Source organism: Vipera berus (genome assembly GCF_964194415.1).
Source record: "Vipera berus genome assembly, chromosome: Z".
Taxonomy (NCBI): Eukaryota; Metazoa; Chordata; class Lepidosauria; order Squamata; family Viperidae; genus Vipera; species Vipera berus.
The window spans coordinates 14,587,757-14,611,512 of record NC_138205.1 but is presented as its reverse complement, the minus strand read 5'-3'; the positions used below and the strand labels follow the sequence as shown (position 1 = coordinate 14,611,512).

The 23,756-nt window shown below is 43.0% G+C and overlaps 2 protein-coding genes across 2 annotated transcripts in view; one reads left to right on the top strand and one right to left on the bottom strand.

The window, feature by feature from the left end:
• Window positions 1–1,313: 1,313 nt before the first annotated feature.
• Window positions 1,314–12,996, bottom strand: LOC308678446 (septin-1-like). Its single transcript, XM_081345647.1, has 11 exons — window positions 12,943–12,996; window positions 12,750–12,840; window positions 10,377–10,463; window positions 10,150–10,273; window positions 8,232–8,366; window positions 7,638–7,755; window positions 6,148–6,249; window positions 5,884–5,983; window positions 5,607–5,772; window positions 2,851–2,935; window positions 1,314–1,668 (listed from the first exon to the last, which is right to left on the bottom strand). The coding sequence occupies exons 1-11, from the start codon at window positions 12,943–12,945 to the stop codon at window positions 1,588–1,590; spliced, it is 1,092 nt and encodes a 363-aa protein (XP_081201773.1). The 5' UTR covers window positions 12,946–12,996; the 3' UTR covers window positions 1,314–1,587.
• A 3,114-nt stretch (window positions 12,997–16,110) lies between these two features.
• LOC308677729 (integrin alpha-L-like) overlaps window positions 16,111–23,756 on the top strand; it is a 73,073-nt gene continuing 65,427 nt past the window's right edge. The window contains exon 1 of the mRNA XM_081344380.1: window positions 16,111–16,291. Coding sequence (XP_081200506.1) covers window positions 16,231–16,291 — 61 coding nt within the window. The 5' untranslated portion in view covers window positions 16,111–16,230. The remainder of the gene's footprint in view (window positions 16,292–23,756) is intronic.

Genomic DNA, 23,756 nt, shown 5'->3' with positions numbered 1-23,756 from the left:
CATGAGGTGGTCGCACAAATGTCATGATGGGGGAGTTACTGTGGATAGAAATGGATACCGGCCTTTCTTCTTCAGCACTTTAGTATCCCCTCCATCATATTTCTACCTTCTTGCTCACCCAATAAACCATCCTGCTGCCTATTACAGGTAGTCCTCAACTTAAAAACACAATTTGAACCAATTTGTGTTGTTAAGCAAAGTGTAAGTGAGGTGTGCCCGATTTTGTGATCTTTTTTTGACATGATTTCTTAAACGGATCACTGCAGTTGCTAAGTGAATTCAACTTCCCACATTGACTTTGCTTCTCAGAAGCCAGCTGGGAAAGCTTGTCCATGGGACACGGCAACCATAAATTTGTGCCAAGCGTCCAAATTTTGATCACATCACTGTGGAGACACTGCGACAGTCGCAAGTGCAGGGACTTCATAAGTCACTTTTCTCACTGCCGTTGTAACTTCAGTTCCTGAACGAAGGTTGTAAGTTGAGGCCTACCTTTATAGTATTAAGCCAAGAATTAAAAGAATTATTTTTCTTAGGGCCATCTTTTTGTGGCTTCTTACCAATTGTTCAACTCTTAACATCTCGGCATTCTTGTAGAAGATCGGTAGATATTGTTGAAAGTCATTTGGTTGTCCTATTAAACTAAGCCATGGTGGTTTAATCCCAGTGGTGGGTTTGCCTGCCATCACACAAAACAGCCCTCCATAACAAAATGACCAACATTACAGTTGAGAGAGTTGTGTAAATTCAGCCAATCAAAATCCTGAACAAATCAGATCTGGATTAATGACTGGGTCCTATTGAAAAGTCGCTACAGTAGTCCTCGACTTGCAACCGTTTAATGACCGTTCAAAGTTACAATGGCACTAAAAAAAGTGATCTATGACTGAATTTCACACTTATGACCATTGCACCATCCCCAGGGTCACATGATCAAAATTCAGACACCTGTCAACTGATTCATATTTATAACAGTTGCAGTGTCCCAGTATCACATGATCCCCTTTTGTGATCTGACAAGCAAAGTCAACGGGGAGGCCAGATCCACTTAACAACCGTGTTACTAGCTTAACAGCTGCAGTGATTCACTTAACAATTGTGGCAAGGAAGGTCATAAATTGGGGCAAACTTCACTTAATAAATGTCTCTCATAGTGACCGATATCTTGGGTTCAGTTACGGTTGTGGGTCAAGGACTACCTGTATTTGGTGCTGGACAAGATTCAATCCCAAATCATTAACAGATCATACTTTAGATATAAATACCTTGTAAGTAAGAAATAACGGTTCTTAACATTCCAGGCCTAGCATGGATCCAAAAATTGCCTTTTATTGGAGAGTCTTGAATTATTATTAAAGCGCTACTGTGCTGGCAAGTGAGGAATGCTCAGGGTCTTAGTGAATGGGTAAAGAGGTGAAAGAGAAAGAAGGGAATGAAGGAAAGAGTTCCCTTTTCCACTTCTCCAAATGCACAGTTCATTCTGCCAGAGCTAACTTGGCCATTTTCCAAAGCTGGTGGGCTCCGAAGACCAGCCAGGGGGTTTCTTCCTTTGGGAATTCCTCTAATTCTTAGAAAAAAGAGGCTCCTTCACAAGCTGTCGCATTGTTCTCCCTTGCTGTGTAGCATCTGCTCCTGCATTTTCCGTAACATTTCCTGCATGCGGCGGAGCTGGGGAAAGCAATGGAGAAATGGAAGTTTGCGTTCACAGTTCAGTCTGAGACTATTATGCAAGAGCGGCTGGGATTTGGGCTGTCAGACTGGGGTGGGAAGTTGATGGATTGCCCTGGGCAAATTGAATCATTCAACCTGTACCTAGCCTTACTAAGAGGGGTAAAGGTAAAGGTTCCCCCGCACATGCGTGCTAGTCGTTTCCTACTCTAGGGGCCGGTGCTCATCTCCGTTTCAAAGCCGAAGAGCCAGCGCTTGCCCGAGGACGTCTCCGTGGTCATGTGGCCGGCATGACTAGACGCCAAAGGCGCACGGAACGCTGTTACCTTCCCACCATAGTGGTCCCTATTTTTCTACTTGCATTTTTACGTGCTTTCGAACTGCTAGGTTGGCAGAAGCTGGGACAAGTAACAGGCGCTCACTCTGTTACGCGGCACTCGGGATTCGACCCGCCAAACTGCCGACCTTCTGATCGACAAGCTCAGCGTCCTAACCCACTGAGCCACTGCGTCCATAAGAGGAAAACCAAGCAGGAAATATGAGATGTAAACTTGCAGAAGTCCATCATTCTCCTTTGCCATCAACCCCATCACTTGCACAAAAAGAGGGTAGAACAACGGCTTATGACCCTCTTACAGGTCTACTATAGAGAGTGTCCTCTCGTACGGTATTGTGGTTTGGTATGCTGGTCTGGCAGCCGCGGATAGGAAGGCATTACAGAGGGTGGTGAGCACAGCACAAAACATCGTGGGCTGTCCCCTGACACCACTGGATGACCTCGCCAGGGCTTGCTGCCTTGGAAGAGTGAGAAAAATTCTCAGGGACAACACACCCTGGTTGGTACCTCTTTGCTTTTCTACCATTGGGTAGGAGATATAGGAGTATAGCCAGCTGCACCAACAGGCTGAAGAACAGCTTCTATTCATGGTCTGTCAGGCTCTTGAACGGGAAATAACTATGTATGATTGACTCGCGAGGCCGGTGTGTTGTGCAATTAGCTCACACGGTGTAACAAGGTGGTGGGTTTGTTGTCACTGTGAGTTGTGGTGGTGGTAGGGGGTACGAAAGGAGGCTCAGCCAATCTCAATGTATACATGTTGTACTTGGATATTAAAGATTCATTCATTCAAAAAGTGATAGCAGGACGGTTGCCCAACGGTCCTATCTCTCTTTGTGACTCACCTCCTCGTCCTTCTCGCGAATTAATTTCTCCGTCTCGGACATCGGCAGGACAGGCAGGTCAGTGACACTCTGGCGTGACAGTTTCCTAGCGAGACAGGAATTTTAAATTTCACCGGGTCACACTCTTGGTACGTATGTTATGATTTGCTTATTTATGCTTTATTTAAATTGGTGTTTTTCAAACTTGGCAACTTTTAAGATGCATGGACTTCAACTCCCAGAATTTTCCACCCAGTGTTGGCTGTGAGTTAAAGTCCACAAAAAAGATGTTGAGACTCTAGAAAGGGTAGAGAAGAGCAACAAAAATGATTGGGGGACTGGAGGCTAAAACATATAGGGAACGGTTGCTGGAATTGGGTATGTGTGGTTTAACAAAGAGAAGGATGAGGGGGGACATGATAGCAGTGTTCCAATATCTCAGGGGCCGCCACAAAGAAGAGGGAGTCAAGCTATTCTCCAAAGCGCCTGAAGGCAGAACAAGAAGCAACGGATGGAAACTAACCAAGGAGAGAAGCAACCAAGAACTAAGGAGAAACTTCCTGACAGTTAGAACAATTAATCAGTGGAACAACCTGCCTCCAGAAGTGGTGAATGCTCCCACACTGGAAGTTTTAAAGAAGAGACTGGCCAGCCATTTGTCTGAAATGGTATAGGGTTTCCTGCTTGAGCAGGGGGTTGGACTAGATGACCTCCAAGGTCCCTTCCAACTTATTATTATTAAGTCTTAAAAATTGCCAAGTTTGAAAAACACTGATTTAAATAAGCTCAACTGAAAAAGAAAGATTAGAAAAAGGGGGGAAAGAAGAAAAGCAAAACCACAGCAAATTATATATCTTTGGGCCTCTTACACATATTATATACGTATATGAAGTTTTATACAACAGTTTAGTTAAGAATTATTGTACTTCATTTTAATAATCCAAGCAGTCTTCTGTATGGATCTACATACAGTCCATCTACAGTCCTTAGGGTTAACAAGTTTTTATTTTTTTTTAAAGGCACTGGATTGGCAATGAAGCTAGTCTGTGTTACCTCTGTTATATATATTTTTTCTGCCAGTGTCTTCATTAATAAAATTTCAAAGGATTTTTTTCCGAAAAATCTTGTTTCAACTGATTCTGAATACTCCATTAAGTCAGGTGAAAGGCATACCCTGGCCTAGTTCAGATAAATTGCTAAGCCATCATGTATGTTTGGCTTTGGCTTAAGAAATTGCATAAACCTAGCCTGTGGTTTAGAAACCATGATTTATGAATCCGCTTGTTTATAGGTAGTCCTTGACTTACAACCATTCCTTTAACAACCATTGAGAGTTACAGCGGCTTTGGAAAAAAAAGTGACTTACAACTAGTCCTCATGCTTACAACCATTTGCAGCATGGGCTCACGTGATCAAAATTCAGCCACTTGGCAACCAGGATGTATTTACGACTGTTGCATTGTCCTGGGGTCATGTGATCACTATCTGTGTTCTTCCCAATTGGCTTGAGACAAGCAAAATCAGTGGGGGAAGCCGGATCTGCTCGCAGGTGCATGTTTAACTTAACAACTGTAATGTTTAACCCTAACAACTGTGGCCAAAAAAGGTTGTAAAACTTTGCATGACTTACTTAACTACTTTACATAGCAACAAAAATTCTGGTCCCTATTTTGGTCGTATTCAAATAGTGCAAGACCAGAAGATGTGGAAAGACCTGCCCCATAGCATTACCAACAGTCGGACTTGACTGAATGGATAATCAAGATCACGCGAAGTGTTAATACCACGTTACAATGCCTTGGTAAGGCCACAATTGCAATACTGCATCCAGTTTTGGTCACCACGATGTAAAAAAGAAGTTGAGACTCCAGAAAGAGTGCAGAGAAGAGCAACAAAGATGACTGGAGGCTAAAACATAAGGAACGGTGGCTGGAATTGGGTATGTCTAGTTTAATGAAGAGAAGGACGAGGGGGGACATGATAGCAGTCTTCCGATATCTCAGAGGCTGCCACAGATTAGAGGGGGGGGGTCAGCCTATTCTCCAAAGCACTGACAGGCAGGACAAGAAGCAACGGATGGAAACTAATCAAGGAGAGAAGCAACCTAGAACTAAGGAAAAACAATTAATCAGTGGAACAACCTGCCTCCAGAAGCTGTGAATGCTCCAACACTGGAAGTCTTTAAGAAGAGACTGGACAGCCATTTGCCTGAAATGGTATAGGGTCCCCTGCCTGAGCAGGGGGTTGGTCTAGATGACCTCCAAGGTCCTTTCCAACTAATAATAATTATAATTATAATCCTCCTCCTCATCACACAGTCAGTCAGATGTTCAGACTGGATTTGACATTTCTGTCTACCTATCGAGTCTTTACCAGGGACCTGGGATAGGCAGATGTGGATGTTTGATGGTATTACAGAAATCTACACAGGATGGAAGCAGTTGCTAGTAAGGCCGCCTTTTGCAATTGATCAATGGCAAATTTGTCAATACCAATGCTGTTCAAGTGATGCAGCCAAGGCTGCTGCTGCTACTACTACTACTACTACTACTACTACTACTACTACTATTATTATTATTATTATTATTATTATTATTATTATTATTATTATTATTATTATTCCATCATCATTCTGGATGTAAGTCAAGGACTACCTATAAACCAATTGCTGGTGGTTTTTTGTTTCTGTTATGCCATAGAAACACAGCCAGTCACTTGATTCACCGGAGTTCTCTTAGCTAACTTCCCATTTTTCCAAAGTCCCAAGCCGGGCTTACGCGCGGCTACTGCGATCCCGAGCCCCAGGTCTGGTGAGACTCTGAATGTACTGTGCGCGGTAATTTTCATAATGAACCTCGTGGGTCACATCCTTCAAGTCCTGCATGTGAGTTTGAATCAGCATGTTCCTAAGTTTAAGGAAGTCGCAGTGAGCGGTGTTCTCCACTAGGGGAAGAGAAAAAAAATAGGATTGGTACATGTACCACCTCTGACTTCCCATGGCACAGCGCCCTCTGCTGCCCATGTTGCTGTTTAAGAAATCTTAAAAAGATTTACCTTCCACCGTTCCCCAGGCATACTGTCTTCCCCGAAATACTTTGCCCTTTAACTCTCTGACCACGTGGCTAGATCCAACAACAGCAAAAGGGATGCTTCTCTGCAGGGAGAACGCTAATTAGATCCTTGGTGCTTTTAGACATTGGCAACTTGAAAATGCGTGGACCTCAACTCCACACATCTTCAAATTGCCATGGTTGAGAATCTAATCCCAGAGAGTAATCTAATCCCGTGAAACATACAGGTAGGTTACGATTCTCCCACCTTCATCTCAGCATCCTGAGCTTTGAACGTGTCGTCTTCATCGGAGTCACAGTCAGGAAATTCGTAAATGCAGATGCTGTTGGCTTCTAACTCCTGCCGAATCTATAATTTTAAAACACCCTGGAAATATAACTACAAGAGAGATGGTGGGAGTTTAATGCAGGTGTTTTCAGGTAGGAAGTGGATGGGAGACCACAAGGAAATCTTGATAAGGACATTTTAAAAAAAATAATCCTGGAGGAAGCCAAAATTATGACTTATGATGGTCCTGACACTTAGCATCTCCACTAAGTCCCAGCATCCCCAAGGTCACATGTTCAAAATTCAGGTGCTTGGCAACCAGTACGCATTTATGACAGTTGCAGCATCCCGGGGTCATATGATTGCCATTTGCAACCTCAGCTGGCGGCCAACAAGCAAAGTCAGTGGGGGAAACTGGATTTACTTAATGACTGCATGATTCACTTAACAACTGTAGTGATTTGCTTAACATCCATGGCAAAAAAGGTCATAAAATAGGACACAACTCTCTTATCAACTGCCTTGCTTAGCAATGGAGATTCTGGTCCCAACTGTGGTCATAAGTCAAGGACTACCCATGTTTTCCGGAAAATAAAACTACTACTATTATTATTATTATTATTATTATTATTATTATTATTATTATTATTATTATTATTATTATTATTATTATTATCATCATCATCATCCAAAAGAAGCACCAGGTCTTATTTTCAGGGGGTGTCTTTTATACTCAACTTTGGCATCGCCCAGCCGGCCTGCATTTTGTAGTCAGGCCTTTCTGGAAGGCCTATGCAGCCGAGTACCGAGCTATGGATTCAATCCATAGCTCGGTTCAATCCATAGCTCGGTTCTCGGCTGCAGTGGCCTCCCAGAAAGGCCTGTGACTGAGAAATGCAGACCTGTCTACAGAAGACGCCGCATAAGAAGTGGGCCGGTGAGAAAAGGCCTGGCTGCAAAGTAAGTGGGTGTGGGGCTGCTCCACACCCCCACCCTAGCTTGATTTTTAGATATGTGCCTCACCCTAAAACTAGGGCTTATTTTGGGGGTAGGTCTTGCTTTCGGGGGAAAAAGGGTACCTGTAATTCAGGTGAAAGGGGTCTGTATTTTTTTTTTAATCCCATTTATATCCCGCCCTTCTCCGAAGACTCAGGGCGGCTTACAATTTAAGCACAAACCAATGTGCTTAGCAATAGCCTTCATTCTATGTATATGCCTGCTTATTAGGGCTTTCAGGGGGCCCCAAGCGGCATTATTACAAAGTCAGCTTATTGCCCCCAACAATCTGGGTCCTCATTTTACCTACCTCGGAAGGATGGAAGGCTGAGTCAACCTTGAGCCTGGTGGGACCTGAACCTGCACTAATTGCAGGCAGCTGGTGTTACTTAAGGAGGCATTAGCCCACTGCTCCACCAAGGCTCGTAATCTACAAGATTTATTGACAAGGCTTTTTTCCCTTGTGGATATACCTTTTCTTTCTTGTGCTGCACCTCTGACGGCGTCAAGCAATCCGCTTTTCCAATCACAGGCAGAATGTTGACTTTGTCATGGATGGCTCGGAGGAATTCTATATCCAGGGGGCGGAGCCTGTAGGAAAAGAGGAGGAGCCAGAGGTTTGCCTGTCCTTGGAAAATGTGATAGATAACAGCCAAGATTTCTGCCTAGCTAATTATTATTTATTTCAAATAAAGTCAGAATCTCATCTTGAGGTCAGGATGGATAGTTTTTGTATTCAAGGCCTTTTGAACATGTTTTTAATTATCTTTTTGCAAGGACAAACGTACTGGATGGTGGGTTCAAATCCTGGGTTAGGTTCTATCTGAAGTTCAGCTGTGGAGTGCTTGGTGCTCTCTGGGCTTTGTTGTTTCCTTTCAGATGTTTCATTACCTTACTAGGTAACATCATCAGTGCTAGTGAGTGTGGAGTTTGTTCCCTGTTTATATACAGTACCTAAGTGAATACTTGCTCTTCCTTTGGAGATACCTGGTCCTCCCAGGAGACCAATGGCAAGGCTCTCACCTACTTTTCACTCGGCTTTACTCCTAAACGTGTGTGCATCGTACCCGTGTCCAAAAGGCGAGAGGACATAGAGGCAGCAATGAACACGGCCATCTTGAATATTCTTGCGGTCGAGGCCGCTCTCATCCCGGAAATACTGTTCAAACTGACCATCGATATAATTGGCAATTGGTTTCCAGCTGCAAGATAAAAGGGAAAGAAAGCAAGCCAGTTTGGCCTAGCGCAAGGGTCTGCAACCTTGACAACTTGTAAGACTTGTGGACTTCAGCTCCCAGAATTCCTCAGCCAGCATAGCTGGCTGAGGAATTCTGGGAGCTGAAGTTCACAAGTTTTAAAGTTGTCAAGGTTGCAGATGCCTGGTCTAGTGGTTAAGCACCAGTCTAGAAAGCAGGAGATTGTGAGTTCTAATCCTGCCTTAGCCAGGAAAGCCAGCTGGGTGACTTTCTCTTAGCCTAAACCCACCTCATACGGTTGCTGTTACAGTGAAAATAGGAGGACAGAGAATGTTTGTTGGATATGTTAGCCGCATTGAGTTATTTGTAAAAATAAAGGCAGGATACAAATAAAGAAATTAAATAAATCTGGGGTAAGCCAGGTTTTTTGTTTTAAAAAAAGGATTTGTGGAATGTGACTTTTATGACTGGAGATGATAAAACAGTAGAATCTGAAATGTTTCTATCCAAATTTTTCCTCACGTTTTCTACGAAACAAAATCAAATTGGAGCTATTTTAAGTTTCTTTCTCATACCTGCTTCAGTCTCTGAACTGTGTCCAGGGACCCATTGACTTCCAACGATTGATTTAGTGATTGTTCAATGTGACAACAACACTGAAAAAAGTGACTTGCAACCTGTCCTCACACTTATGACCGTTCCACCATCCCCATGGTTACGTGATCAAAATTCGGCCCCTTGGCCATCAGCCTGCATTTACGACAGTTGCAGCATGCCAGGGTCATGTGATCACCATTTGCAACCTTCCCAATCAGCAAGTAGAGTTAATGGAGGAAGCTGGATTCCCTTAATGACCACATGATTCCCTTAAGTAAAACTGCTGTGTTTTACTTAACAACCATGGCAAAAAAAATTGGAAACTTGCCTCGCTTAAACTTGCCTCTTAAAGTTGAACTTTCCTCGCTTAACAACCCTCTTCCTTAGAAATGGAAATTCTGGTAATTCTGGCAATTATATGGTTGTAAGTTAAGGGCTAGCTATAATCTTGTTTCCCAGTTTCTCCTTAATGGTGTTTTTTTTCATACCTCTCCCAAAGTCATCTCTAAATCTGTTTACTGCAAACTCACACCAAAGGCTCTTTCCAATCAGGATTCTGTGCGCGCTTTTTTTTGTGAATAGGTGTCATAGGGTTTTCAAATCACAGAATTAAGACATAAGTGCGCCCAGAGGTTTACAAAGGTTTATACCGCTTTATACAAACCCGGTGAGAGCACACCTGGAATACTGCATCCAGTTTTGGTCACCAGATTATAAAAAAGATGTTGAGACTTTGGAAAGTGTGCAGAGAAGAGCAACAAAGATGATTAAAGGCCTAGAGATTAAAACATACGAACGGTTGCAGGATTTGGGAATGGCTAGTCTAGAAAAGAAGGACTGGGAGTGTCACAATAGCAGTATTCCAGTAATTGAGGGGCTGCCACAAAGAAGAGGGGGTCAACTTATTTTCCAAAGCACCAGAAGGCAGGACAAGAAACAATGGATGGAATTAATCAAGGAGAGAAGCATCCTGGAATTAAGGAGAAACCTCCTAACAGTGAGAACAATTAACCAGTGGAACAGCTTGCCTCCAGAAATTGTGGGTGCTCCATCACTAGAGGTTTTTTTTTAAGAAGAGACTGGACAGCCACTTGTCTGAAATAGTATAGCAGGGTCTCCTGCTTGAGCTGGGGGTGAACTAGAAGATCTCCAAAATCCTTTCCAACTCTGTTATTCTGTAGGTGCCTCTTACCACTCCGTGTTGTCTATTGCATCGCCAAGTCCTGGAGTATCAATCACTGTCAGCTTGACTTTCACTCCTTGTTCCTCAATATCTACAGCATGTTTGACAATTTCCAGAGTCTGGGAGATCCTGGCTGTGAAGAGGAAGAAGAGGAAAGAAGAAGCAACCCTGAGGTCTCCTAATCAGATTACTCCCCAACAGGCCCATCTTCCCAAAATTGTCAGCTCTACTCTCACCTTGTGCATCTGGAAGCACTCGGTCCTTATAGAGATCAGTTAAGAAAAGGCTGTTGATGAGAGTAGATTTTCCCAGGCCAGATTCTCCTACAGAACAAATGCAGAAAGTTTGACTACAAGTAGTCCTCAACTTAACGACCGTGGTTGGGACCAAAATTTACGTTACTAGGCAAAAGAGTTGTTAAATGAGCTGGGCCCGATTTTACCTCCTTTTCTTGTCACACTAGTTTAGTGAATCAGTTTAGGCGTTAAGTGGATCACATCGTTGTTAAGCAAATCTGCCTTCTCCCTTTGACTTTGCTTGTTGGAAGCCAGTTGGGAAGGTCAGAAATGGCAATCACATTTTCAACCATAGTACATGCTGGTTGCCAAGTGCCCAAGATTCCATCATCCAACTACAAGAATGCAATAATTGGTCCTAAGTCATTTTTTTCAGTGCCTCTGTAACTTGGAGCAGTCGCTCAATGTATGGTTGTAAGTTGAGGACTATCTTTATAGAGCTTTCAGGGGAAGTACAAGTTGGGAATCTATAACCTCACTGCTTCATGATGATGTATTGGGTGAGTTGTCATTGGCTGTGGTCTCTGACATGCTAAGCCAGGGGTCCTCAAACTTGGCCCTTTTATGACTTGTGGACTGCAACTCCCAGAATTCATCAGCCAGGCATGCTGACTGAGGAATTCTGGGAGTTGAAGTCCACAAGTCATAAAAGGGCCAAGTTTGAAGACTCCTGTGGTAAGCCAAGCAAATGGTCTTATGCAGGGGTCCTCAAACTTGGCCACTTTAAAACTTGTGGATTTCAACTCCCAGAATTTCCAAGCCAGCCATACTGGCTGGGGAATTCTAGGAGTTGAAGTCCACAAGTCTTAAAGTGGCCACGTTTGAGAACCCCTGTTCCTATGGTTCAGCATAACATATAATGTGTGTGAATTCAGCCACCAACATGATCTAACATCTAACGTGCTAAACACCTGGGTATCCTTCAAGGATGAATCATAATTAGTGGTAGAAATATATCAATAACCCAAAATGCAGTAAGAGAAAGTCTCAATTTTACCTTATTTTGGCCAAGATGTTCAGACTTCCATTGGGTTAGTGGAGGAAGCAATACAGGTAATCCTTGACTTACAACCATTCATTTAGTGACCGTTCAAAGTTGCAAAGGCATTGGAAAAAAATGACATATGACTAATTCTTGCCTTCTTGTAGTCGGGTGATTGAAATTTGGGCACTTATGACATGATTATTTTTCACACTTAACAACCATTGAGGCATCACGTGGTCACAATTGGGACGCTTGGCAGCTGAATCATATTTATGACAATTGCAGCATCCTGGGGTCATGTGATCCCTTTTGTAACTTTCAGACAAACAAAGTCAATGGGGAAGTACTATAAAAATTTAAGAATTATGAATACGGTATGTTAACTATATATATGTATATACACTCTCTCGCAATTAACACCATAAACTAGTACTAATTGCTCTTGAGATTACAATAAAAATTTAAGAATTACGAATGTTGTTGTTGTTGTTAGTTGCGAAGTCGTGTCCGACCCATCGCAACCCTATGGACAACGTTCTTCCAGGCCTTCCTGTCCTCTACCATCTTCTGGAGTCCATCTAAGCTCACGCCTACTGCTTCAGTGACTCCATCCAGCCACCTCATTCTCTGTCGTCCCCTTCTTCTCTTGCCCTCAACCTTTCCCAGCATTAGGCTCTTCTCCAGTGAGTCCTTCCTTCTCATTAGGTGGCCAAAGTATTTGAGTTTTAGCTTCAGGATCTGGCCTTCTAAAGAGCAGTCAGGGTTGATCTCCTCTAGGACTGACCGGTTTGATCGCCTTAAGAATTACGAATACTGTATATTAACTATATTCTCCTAGCTCAGATTTCAAAAGTGAAAACTGCCCGTTCTTAACCAAACAAGATACAAACAAAGTAAGACACCAACCATTCTCAACATCTTACATTACAGTACAATCAGCAATTCTGGAGGAGGAGGAGGAGGAGGAGGAGGAAGAGGAGGAGGAAGGGATGAGAAGAAGAAGAAGAAGAAGAAGAAGAAGAAGAAGAAGAAGAAGAAGAAGAAGAAGAAGAAGAAGAAGAAGAAGAAGAAGAAGAAGATATCCATTCAATTAATTACAGAGGAGAGGTCTGCTCACACTGGGTACCAAGTGCTTCTTCAGAATCTAGGTCTTACGTTTGAATGCTGGACCACAGAATATAGCATGCCTAAATCAATTCAGGAGGAGAAAACAGCTGCAAGAAGCAAGGATATCTCCTGGGAAGAAGCAGGCGGGCTTGGTGGGATAAGGTGGGGAGCAGGGGACCTTGTTTTCTCCGATGGAGAAAGCTAGTGGTGTAACTGCTTACCTGCTACCATCAGCGTGAAGTCAAAGCCCTTCTTCACGGTCTTCCTGTGGACCTGGGTAGGCAATGTAGCAAAGCCAACGTAGTCTTTATCCTGAAGGCCACACAAAGAAAGGTCACCTCAAGACTTCCTGCTCTGAGGGTTCCAAAGGAAAGACAATGAAGGTTTGGGGGGATATTTTCAAGATTCTCTTACCATAATGGATCTTTTGCTGAAGCGGTGAGACAAGACAGAAATGTCTGCTGCTTGGTGCCTCTACCCGCCACTTCCTGTGGTGGTGAAACAGGAAGCCCATTTTGCATCTACCTTCAAGGCCTCCACATCTCCTGTTGTTCGCCTGGCTTTCATTTCCTCCCATTTCTACCTGTGGCTTGCCTTGCCCTGAAGCTCAAAATAAGCTCTCTTCAAAATAGTATCTGCTTCTCTCTTCTCTCCTGCTCATGGCTAACAAACATTCAACTCTGGCAAGTTACAGGCAGTCCTGGACTTATGACCATAATTGACCTTGGAATTAACAATATTGTAAGTGGTTCTGGTTGTTAAGCGGATCTCCACACGACCACACCCAATTTTATGGGGGGGGGTTGGTGGCAGTTGTTAAGTTGACGCCGTGATTATTAAGCGTGAACACCATGGTAGTTAAGTTTGCACCACAGTTGTCAAGCAAAACCATTTTAGGCAGTTTTTGCCGGGAACCAAAAGTAAATGCCAGTTTCTGGCAAAAAAAAAAAAGACTATACATTTTGGTTGTGTGACTGTAAAAGATGCTGCAAAACGTTGTAAATGTGGGTGGACTGTTGAGCACCCAAAATGCAATTACTTGACACAGGAGGTGGGGTGATGACCATTGGAACCTTAAAACTGGGTCGTAAGTTGCTCTGGGGGATCCATTGTAACTTTGAATGGTTGCTAAGGGACTGGTCATAAATTGAGGACCACTTGTACTAACTTGCATCTCTTTTTCTGCAGTAAGAAAAAGGCCTTGTGGATCTTTGACAGATGTTTGAAAGCTATTTATGGGAGAAACAGAAAGGCAGGGAGAAGCAAAATATAAACAAAGCCACAGATGGATGTCAGACTGAGACGGCTACTGACTTGCTGCAAATGCTTTCTGGTGGAAACAGTTTTTCATGTGCTCAAACACTGAAGTGGTTTGATTCTTCTACATTCAAAGGAGTCAGCATAAAAAGATTCCAAATCCTCAACGGCTCTTATTTTTTTTTTAAATTAAACACCGCTTCCTCCTCTTTTCATTCGAACCAGTATGAACCATCTGAACCAGTTGTCGAACGTCTGAATTTTGATCGCATGACCATCATCACATGGGGATGCTGCAACGGTCGTTAAGTGTGAAAAACCTTTTTTTCCAGTGCTGTTGTAACTTCTAAAGCGGTCAGTATAAAGACTTTCGAAATCCTCAAAAGTTCCAAAAAGCTCTTATTTAAAAAAAATTAAACATTGATTCCTCCTCCTTTCATTTTTCTTCTTTTTCTTTTGCAATTATTTTTTTTAAAAGAATCTGCTATATATCAAAAGCAGGCTGTAAACCAGAGCACATCCTCATATTTATCCCTCCAGAGAGTCAGGCACTACAGCTCAGCATTTTTTTTTAGGGGGGGGGTGCAGCTTGGCTTATTTAGTGCCCACCACCTTTTCAAGCCTCAGTTCCGTCGTGTTTTCCTTTCTAGGTTGTTCTTCGAAATGTGGATTCGAACTTACCATATTGGGGGTCTGTCTCTTGCATTTGTCCTTAGTTTACAGGCAGACCTTGACTTACAGCAGTTCGTTTAGTGACTTTTCCAAAGTTACGACAACACAGAAAAAGTGACTTATGACCATTTTTCACACTTAACAATTGTTGCGGCATCCCCATGGGGATGTGATCCAAATTCAGACACTTGTCAACTGATTCATATTTATGATGGTTGCAGTTTCCTGGGGTCATGTGATCAGCTTTTGCGACCTTCTGACGGGCAAATTTGATGGGGAAGCCAGTTCCATTTAACAACCATGTGTTACTAACTTAACAACTGAAGTGATTCACTTAACAACTATGGCAAGAAAGGTCATAAAATTCACTTAACAACTGTCTATCTTAGCAACAGAAATTTGGGTCTCAATTGTGGTCATAAGTTGAGGACTACCTGTATTGGATTCCTGGTCTTGACACAGGCCAAACCTTAACTCTGTGGCCATTACTGTCTTTAGCCTTTAGCTTCAAAAAGTCTTGTCTGAGTTTGCATATTTCTTGGGTACAGCCAGCTCGCTCTCTTGTTGACTGGCTCGCTGCCAGCATTGCCAACCCTTGAATTATGGTTCAAAAGTAGACATTAACACCTTCACCCATGTGCGCGAACACCTATTGGCAAGCTCTGCCAGAACTCATCTCTGAGGAGGGCAGTGTGGCCTTGTGGGGTTGTACAATCCAAAAATGGGTCTCCCAGGGCCACATGGATTATCCAATTCTGCCTTCGAGGGAAAGAAAAAACTTAAATCATTAAGGCAAAAGAGATTAAACTTTTGGCTCATGATTCTTGTGTGGACCCCCCCCCCAAGTCTTGATTGGGGTTCTCAAATACTCCTCAGTCATATGCCAGCCCCAAAATTAAATTTTGAGTGATTTGGAGCCAACAAAAAGAAGCAAAGTGGGCGAGAACCAGTTTGGTTTAGTAGTTCAAGCCCCAGGCTAGAATCCAGGAGACAGTGAGTTCTAATCCTGTCTTAGGCAGGGTGACTTTGGGGGTAATCACTGTCTCTCCACCTTGCTGAGTTTTATGGAAAAAATGGAGGAAGGAGCAGTATGTAAGTTTGTTGCTTTGAGTTACTTATAAAGTAAGAAAGGTGTGATAAAAAAGAACATAAATAAATAAATAAAACCTGCATCCTTTAAAATCTCCTCCCAAAGCAAAGACAGGGGAAAAAAATAAGATTTTTTTTAATTGTCTGCCCTGATGAACTTTCCAGGGCCCCCCAGAAGGTGCAAAACAGAAAAAGTGCGACTCACGACCCAGACATCCTGCTGATTCTTGCATTTACATGAGTTTTAAGATGTGTGGTGCTTTACAATGAAATCCCTGGTGTCTCTCAGGCAGCTTTTATTAAATCCATATAATCCCATTCCAGTTGATCGGATGCTAAAGGTACAGCATCGCAACAGCTTTCTAAGGGCTGCTCAGGAACCCCGATATTTAAAACTTAAATTGGTCATCTTAGATGTCACTCCAAGAGGGGGGAAAAGAATCATATTCTTGAGAAGTTTCCTCTCCTCCTCTTTTCACTCCTCCCTCCCCTTCAGATCTTGCTGTGCAGAAGATTATTTGATGTCGAAATTTAGTCTCACTTCTTCCCATTTCTGGTTTGGAGTGAAGTCTCGGCAGCTTGGAGGAGAAGAGGGGGCTATCAAATTAGTGACCTGGTGGTCCGCTCTTCTGGCCATGAGCTCTGGAAAGTGATCTCCTTGCACCTGTTTTTCACCACTTGACCATGGCTGGCTTAGTGTTTCCACGCGGTTTCTTCACTCTGCTGCTCGGACTGTCTCTGCGAGGTAAGTTGGTCTTGTGGCCAAGGGAGAACAGTCTGTGTAATTCCTACCAGTAGCTGAGTGGGTGTTTGGGGGTCCCCTATGAGTATCTTTGTTGTTTTCTTTCTTAAAGATGGGTGATAGCTGGGAAGAATGGAGGTGAAGAACAAGTCATAAATGAGATTGCAAAGGGTTGCATGTAGGGTTGAGGATCACAACTGAGTGCTCAACCAGAGACTCAAGGCGGAGCTGTTATTTAGCAAAAGGAACATGTATCTCGCAAAATTCTCGGATTTGATTCTGAGCACTTTCAGATAATAGGGTGGTATTGCATCATTCAAACTCAGACCAACCGTTAAAGGGTGGTTGAATTGCTAATCCTACGTATCCATGGCTTGTTACAGATTATTCTACTAGTTGCTACAATCTTCTGTGTCTGATAAATCTGGAGTAAAAAAAAAATCAAGGGGAAAAGAAAAGTTGAATAATTGGCCAAAGTTACTTATAAAGGAACAGTTCACCTGCTCTAATTTTGAACTAGGATGAACAGTTTTTCACCACAAAAACAGGGTTTGTTGTCGCTGAAAATGTAAAAATTGACAAATCGCACACACACACACTCTGCAACCACAGGAAGTGCCAGCTGACCGGCACAAGATGCCATTGCAAAATGCAGTTAGCTGTGCTTTGCTGGATGGTTTGAAAAATGTTTGTGGGTCTCTTAATCATGTTAAACCTGATTAGTGTCATGTATATATTTGGGGGGTTTTCTGTACGTCCTCGTAGCTGCTTCCTTGCCAATTCATTATTTCCATGTACAGTAGTTACGCTAATTTTCCTTGAGATATTTATTGTGAATTGTTATTTATTTTAATTATATATATTTTTTAATTTCTCTGTATTTTCCCTTTATTATTTTTATAAATAAGGCAAACATATCCAATTCATTTTCCTCCTTCTACAGCAACTCTGTCAGATGGGTTGGGCAGAGAGAAAGTGATTGGCGCAAGGTCACCCAACTGGCTTTCATGGCTAAAGAGGGACTTGAACTCACAACCTCCCGCTTTCTAGCCTGGTGCCTTATAACCACTAGATCAGGGGTAGGCAACCTTGGCTCTTTTATGACTCGTGGACTTCAACTCCCAGAATTCCTGAGCCAGCTATGCTGAGGGGAAAGGGAGAGGTTTCCAAGCTGAGCCATGTTGGCTCAGGAAATCTGGGAGTTGAAGTCCTCGAGTCATAAAAGAGCCAAGGTTGCCTACCCCTGCACTAGATCAAACTGGCTCTCTGTGCTAAATTTATAACCTGTCTTTTCTCCAGGAGCTCAGCCTGACTCACTTAGGGATCTCCTATCATTGTTCCCCACTATAACAACATTCCTGTGAGATTGTTTTATAGTTGTCTTCTTTTAGCCTGCAAACTGCTGGCTCCCACTTTAAATGTCTTGAAATCTCTTGCTAACAAAATTTACTTCAAATATTATGTTAGGTCACCATATTAAACCGGTCAGTAATTTGAAGATAGGGATATTTCTGAGATTCCGGTATCTTCTCCCAGAAACAATTCCTGTCAAAGAGAGCTGTGGCACATTTTGTTATTCCACTTTGGTGTTGTGTAGGCTTTACCTCTTCTACCTGACATCTGCTACTTGTTGTAAAGTACTCAGAGTGGACAAGTTGTTCCAAATGTTGCATCAACATTTAACACTGATGAGTCGATCCGTAGAACAAAACATATAGGTAGTCCTTGATTTATTAGATTAGATTAGATTAGATTAGATTAGATTAGATTAGATTAGATTAGATTAGATTAGATTAGATTAGATTACTTTTGTCATTTTTTACTATGGGCACAACGGCACTCATTAAAAAATGAAATTTAGTTGCTTGCTCTCAAAATGTACACATACATAGGTAAAGAAGGTAAAGGTTCCCCCGCACATGTGTGCTAGTCGTTTCCGACTCTAGGGGCCGGTGCTCATCTCCGTTTCATAGCCGAAGAGCCAGCGCTTGTCCGAGGACATCTCCGTGGTCATGTGGCCGGCATGACTAGACGCCAAAGGCGCACGGAACGCTGTTACCTTCCCACCGTAGTGGTCCCTATTTTTCTACTTGCATTTTTACATGCTTTCGAACTGCTAGGTGGGCAGAAGCTGGGACGAGTAACAGGCGCTCACTCTGCTACGCGGCACTCGGGATTCGACCCGCCAAACTGCCGACCTTCCGATCGACAAGCTCAGCGTCCTAACCCACTGAGCCACCGCGTCCCTACACATACATAACACACATTTAAACATACTATAAACATACAGTATGTAATACCAACAATCTAAGATATGCATATGATACCACTGTAATGGCAGAAAGTGAAGAGGAACTAAAGAGCCTCTTGATGCAGGTGAAGAAGGAGAGTTCAAAAGTTGGCTTGAAATTCAACATTAAGAAAACCAAGATCATGGCATCCGGCCCTCTCAATTCCTGGCAAATAGATGGGGAAGAAATGGAGGTAGTGACAGATTTTATTTTCCTGGGCTCCAAGATCACTGCAGATGGGGACTGTAGCCAAGAAATTAAAAGACGCTTGCTCCTTGGGAGGAAAGCCATGGCAAATCTAGACAGCACACTAAAAAGCAGAGATATCACCCTGCCAACAAAAGTGCATATAGTCAAGGCTATGGTCTTCCCTGTTGCAATGTATGGCTGTGAAACTTTTTTTTTTAATCCCATTTATATCCCGCCCTTCTCCGAAGACTCAGGGCGGCTTACAATCTAAGAAGCACAAATCAATGTGCTTAGCAATAGCCTTCATTCTATGTATATGCCTGCTTATTAGGGCTTTCGCCTCCCCCCCCACCCGGCATTTTTACAAAGTCAGCTTATTGCCCCCAACAATCTGGGTCCTCATTTTACCTACCTCGGAAGGATGGAAGGCTGAGTCAACCTTAAGCCTGGTGGGACTCGAACCTGCACTAATTGCAGGCAGCTGGTGTTACTTAAGGAGGCATTAGCCCACTGCTCCACTATAAGAAAGGCTGAGCGCCAAAGAATTGAGGCCTTTGAACTACGGTGCTGGAGAAGACTCCTGCGAGTCCCTTGGACTGCACGGCGATCAAACCGGTCAGTCCTAGAGGAGATCAACCCTGACTGCTCTTTAGAAGGCCAGATCCTGAAGCTGAAACTCAAATACTTTGGCCACCTAATGAGAAGGAAGGACTCACTGGAGAAGAGCCTAATGCTGGGAAAGGTTGAGGGCAAGGGAAGAAAGGGACGACAGAGAATGAGGTGGCTGGATGGAGTCACTGAAGCAGTAGGCGTGAGCCTAAATGGACTCCAGAAGATGGTAGAGGACAGGAAGGCCTGGAGGAACATTGTCCATGGGGTCGTGAGGGGTCGTGATGGGTCGGACACGACTTCGCAACTAACAACAACAACAAAACATATGTATACACCTACAACCTTACATATAAGTAACATATAGCTATTAATCACTGTTCATCTTGAATATATAATGGAAGGAGGAAGCTTTAGAGTTCACAAGGTTGATTACTGTATGGGACAAAACTGTGACTGAATCTGGATGTTCTGCTTCGGATACCATGGAGCCTCCTCACAGAAGGTAACAATGAAAACAGGTTGTGAAGATGATGTGTAGCGTCCCAGACAATCTTGCGGACCCTGCTCAAGCAACGCTTCTGTGCTATGTCCTGGATGGAGGGGAGGGAACTGCCAATGATCTTTTCAGCCTCCTCACCACTCTCTGCACTGCCTTCCTGTCGCTTAGCGACCGATAAAAGTTACAATGGACCCCCCCCAAAGGTAATGGTTGCTTCCCCCATTTTGATCGCTCACAACCAGCCCTCATTTTTGACCATTTGCAGCATCCCACAGTCACATGACCATGATTCACAATGATTTGCTGAAAACTGGCATTTACTTTCAGATTTTGGCAAAGTACCCCTTAGTGAACAGTAGGTTCGCTTAATGACTCTGGCAGTCTCTTAACAACTGCTGTGAGAAACAATCATAAAGTCATGTCATAACCCACATTACGACCATCACAACTTACAACCGTAATGGCCAAGTTCCATTTGGGTTATAGGTTGAGGACTATCCATAGATGCTTTGATTCCATTAAAAAAAATCTTCAGCCTCAATAGAAGTTGATGAAAAAACTCTGATTGCAAATTCTATGAATGAGAAATGGGTAGGGCAAAGACAAGAGGATTTAGCTTTCATAGTAATAACAACAACAACAATAACAACAACTAAACAATAATAAAGTTGGAAGGGATCTTGGAGGTTTTCTAGTCCAATCCCCTGCTCAGGCAGGAAACCCTATACCAGGGGTAGGCAACCTCGGCTCTTTTATGACTCGTAGACTTCAACTCCCAGAATTCCTGAGCCAGCATAGCTGGCTCAGGAATTCTGTTGAAGTCCACAAGTCATAAAAGAGTCGAGGTTGCCTACCCCTGCCCTATACCATTTCAGACACATGGTTTTGTAACTCTGACCTCTCATGGCAACAATGGCAACTACCACAACTTCCAGCTTTTCAAGAAGCAGAGTTGTCATACTCTCTTATATTAGCAAGGGTGGACAATTATGGCAACCTTACAACCTGTGAACTTCAACTCCCAGAATTCCTGAGCCAGCCATGCAGGTTCAGGAATTGTGGGAGTTGAAGTTCACAGGTCATAAAGTTGCCATAGTTGCCCACCGCTGCTCTATCTATAGTATCATCGGATATTTCATTCATTCTTTTTAAAAAATGACAGTCACCACTGCAGAAACATTTTCAGTGGGGTCTGTTGCTCTGTACACAGTTAAATTTCATTCATTCATTCATTCATTCATTCATTCATTCATTCATTCATTCATTCATTGATTCATTCTCTTGATCCTTGGACCATCTCACCTGTACACCAATTATGTTATTTTTGATGCATCAATGAGGGGATGTGGTTTCCAATGATAGATATTTTGTATGGGCCTCCTCGTGATTGGTGGTGTGTCCAGTGGGGAAGGAAGGAAGGAAGGAAGGAAGGAAGGAAGGAAGGAAGGAAGGAAGGAAGGAAGGAAGGAAGGAAGGAAGGAAGGAGAAGGAGAAGGAGAAGGAGAAGGAGAAGGAGAAGGAGAAGGAGAAGAACTTGTGTCTTATTTGGGACTTGTGTCTTATCTAATGGGTAGATTTTCACTTCTTCACGAATGAATTTATTAAAAAAGTGTCATCCACGGATGAAAGGAAGAAAAAAGTCCAGGTTCACTCAGTTAGATCCCTTCAAAAGGGGAGAGTCAGCCCAGGATGAAACGTCCAGAGAGGGCAGTGATCAGTGACCCCAGCATGGAAGTAGCATAGACTGGCCAATCAGAGTGAAAACATTTGTCCATACAGATAGTCCTCAACTTACAACCACAATTGAGCCCAACATTTATGTTGCTAAATGAGAAATGTGTTAGGTGAGTTTTGCCCCTTTCTATGACCTTTTCTTGACACATTTGTTAAGTGAATCACTGCAGTTGTTAAATTAGTAACCCGTTTGTTAAGTGAATTCTGGTTTCCCTGTTGACTTGTCAGAAGGTTGCAAAAGGTGATCACATGACCAGGGGACACTGCAACCGTCATAAATTTGAGCCAGTTGTCAAGCATCCGAAAGTAAATCACATGGCCTGGGGATGCTGGAATGGTCGTAAGTGTGAAAAACGTTCATAAGTCACTTTTTTCAGTGCTGTTGTAACTTCGAACGGTCAGTAAGTGAACTGTTGTAAGTTGAGCACTTCCTGTAATGAAGTTAAGCTCAACTCATAAACTGGACCAAGTGGTGGACAGAGGTTGTTTCAGAGGGGGCTACTGGGGAAAGCAGATATCACGCATTCCTGTCCTTAAGACATATTAGTCAATTGGCCCGGTGCAATCCCAGGCCTCCTAGATAATAGGAGTGCCTGGATGAGGAATTCTGGGAGTTGAAGTCCACAAGTCATTAAAGGGCCAAGTTTGAAGACCCCTGACTTAGAACCATGTATAACTCCATGCAAACAGAATGCTAAGAAGAGAACAGCAATAAATGAGTCTTGCTGCACATGCTCATCAGCAAGAAAAATGACAAACTATAAATGCAGGTGTAGTACAAAACAACCCCAACAGCTCAATTATCACAGAACAAAGTCACACATAAGAAGCTGTGTCTGAAGTCTCTATGGTCAAGCAAAAATGCACTGCATTAACCCAGAACTCCAGAAAAGCAGAAACAAAAAAGGAGAAATATAGCATGCTCCAAAACTATGGATATCCACACAGCTTCCTCAAAAAAAATGTCTTTCCATGCATCCACTACAAAATTTGCCCAGTTTATGAATAGAATATCCCCCCCATTCATGTCGGAGACACTATTTAAGGTGTACCCACCACGCAGCAATACTCAGGTCTGAAACACTGGCTTGCTACCTCCAACCCAGTGTCCTAACCACGTGAGCCATTGCACTCCTACAGAATAACTTTACCTTGTATGAAAAATATCTCTGGAGCTTCCAACATACAATCCTTAGGCATCATAATAGCTAATAAACCAACAAAATCTATCTAGAGCATCCTGCATGAACCCAAAGGCCCAACAGGAATTATCTACAACACACAATTCAAGGATTGTATAGGGGCAACAGGCAGAAAATTGAGAGAATGCATCCATGAGGAGATTTAATAAAACCTGCTTAATTTCATAACACACTGACCAGTTCAGCCAACATTTCAATTAGGAAACTTTAGACATCTTTAAACCAAACCTGGTACATAAATGCAAGAGAATTCCTACAGGTCTGGCACTTTGACCATGAACAGATCCACTGAGGTAAGATCTATAAACCACTCAAGAATGGAAGCAACCAAAGATCAAGCAAAACAAGACCTAAAAATATCCTTCCTCGGCTTACATCTTAATCAACTCCCAGTGAAGCAGGAGCCAGTACTAGGTAAACAAGAGATAACTACCCAAAGATAGGTCAGGAAAGAAACAATGCCCTAATCAAGGTTGGTAGAAAAAAGCTACCACACAGAAAGAGCCAACCAGCTCATTTCTCCCTGCACTGATGATGTTACCTAGCCTGGTAATGAAAGGTGCTCATGAAGAGAAGCAAGTTCGGAAAATCTTGCCTCCATTCATATCCTCTTTGGGGTCAGAAGCTCATGGTGATTGTTCTAGAAAGTTCTTTCCTGATTCTTCTTGGAATCCAGAAAGGCACTTTCTCTTTTAATTCAGAATTTTTGCTTCAGGTCAGGATGGCTCCCAATGCTTGTTTCTGCCAGGGGCTACCACCTTACCATAAATGAAGCAACCAGGTTTGGATTGGTGCAGAAGGGACTTGTGGGGGGGGAGGCGGGGTGAAGAGCCGGATTTTAAGGGCTAAGTGTCCTCTCTTAATGTCAGTCCTTGGACTTTGAAGTAGGCCAGGTCAGGAAACAGATGCCACAAAGATTCCAGGAATGAGATTTTATTTTG

Excerpts from the sequence above, each read along its gene's own strand:
- LOC308678446 (XM_081345647.1), bottom strand. Across the intron at positions 10,464-12,749 it reads CTTCACGCTGATGGTAGCAG|GAGAATCTGGCCTGGGAAAA; the intron begins GTAAGCAGTTAC and ends TTTGTTCTGTAG. Across the intron at positions 2,936-5,606 it reads CGGGATCGCAGTAGCCGCGC|GAAACTGTCACGCCAGAGTG; the intron begins GTAAGCCCGGCT and ends CTGTCTCGCTAG.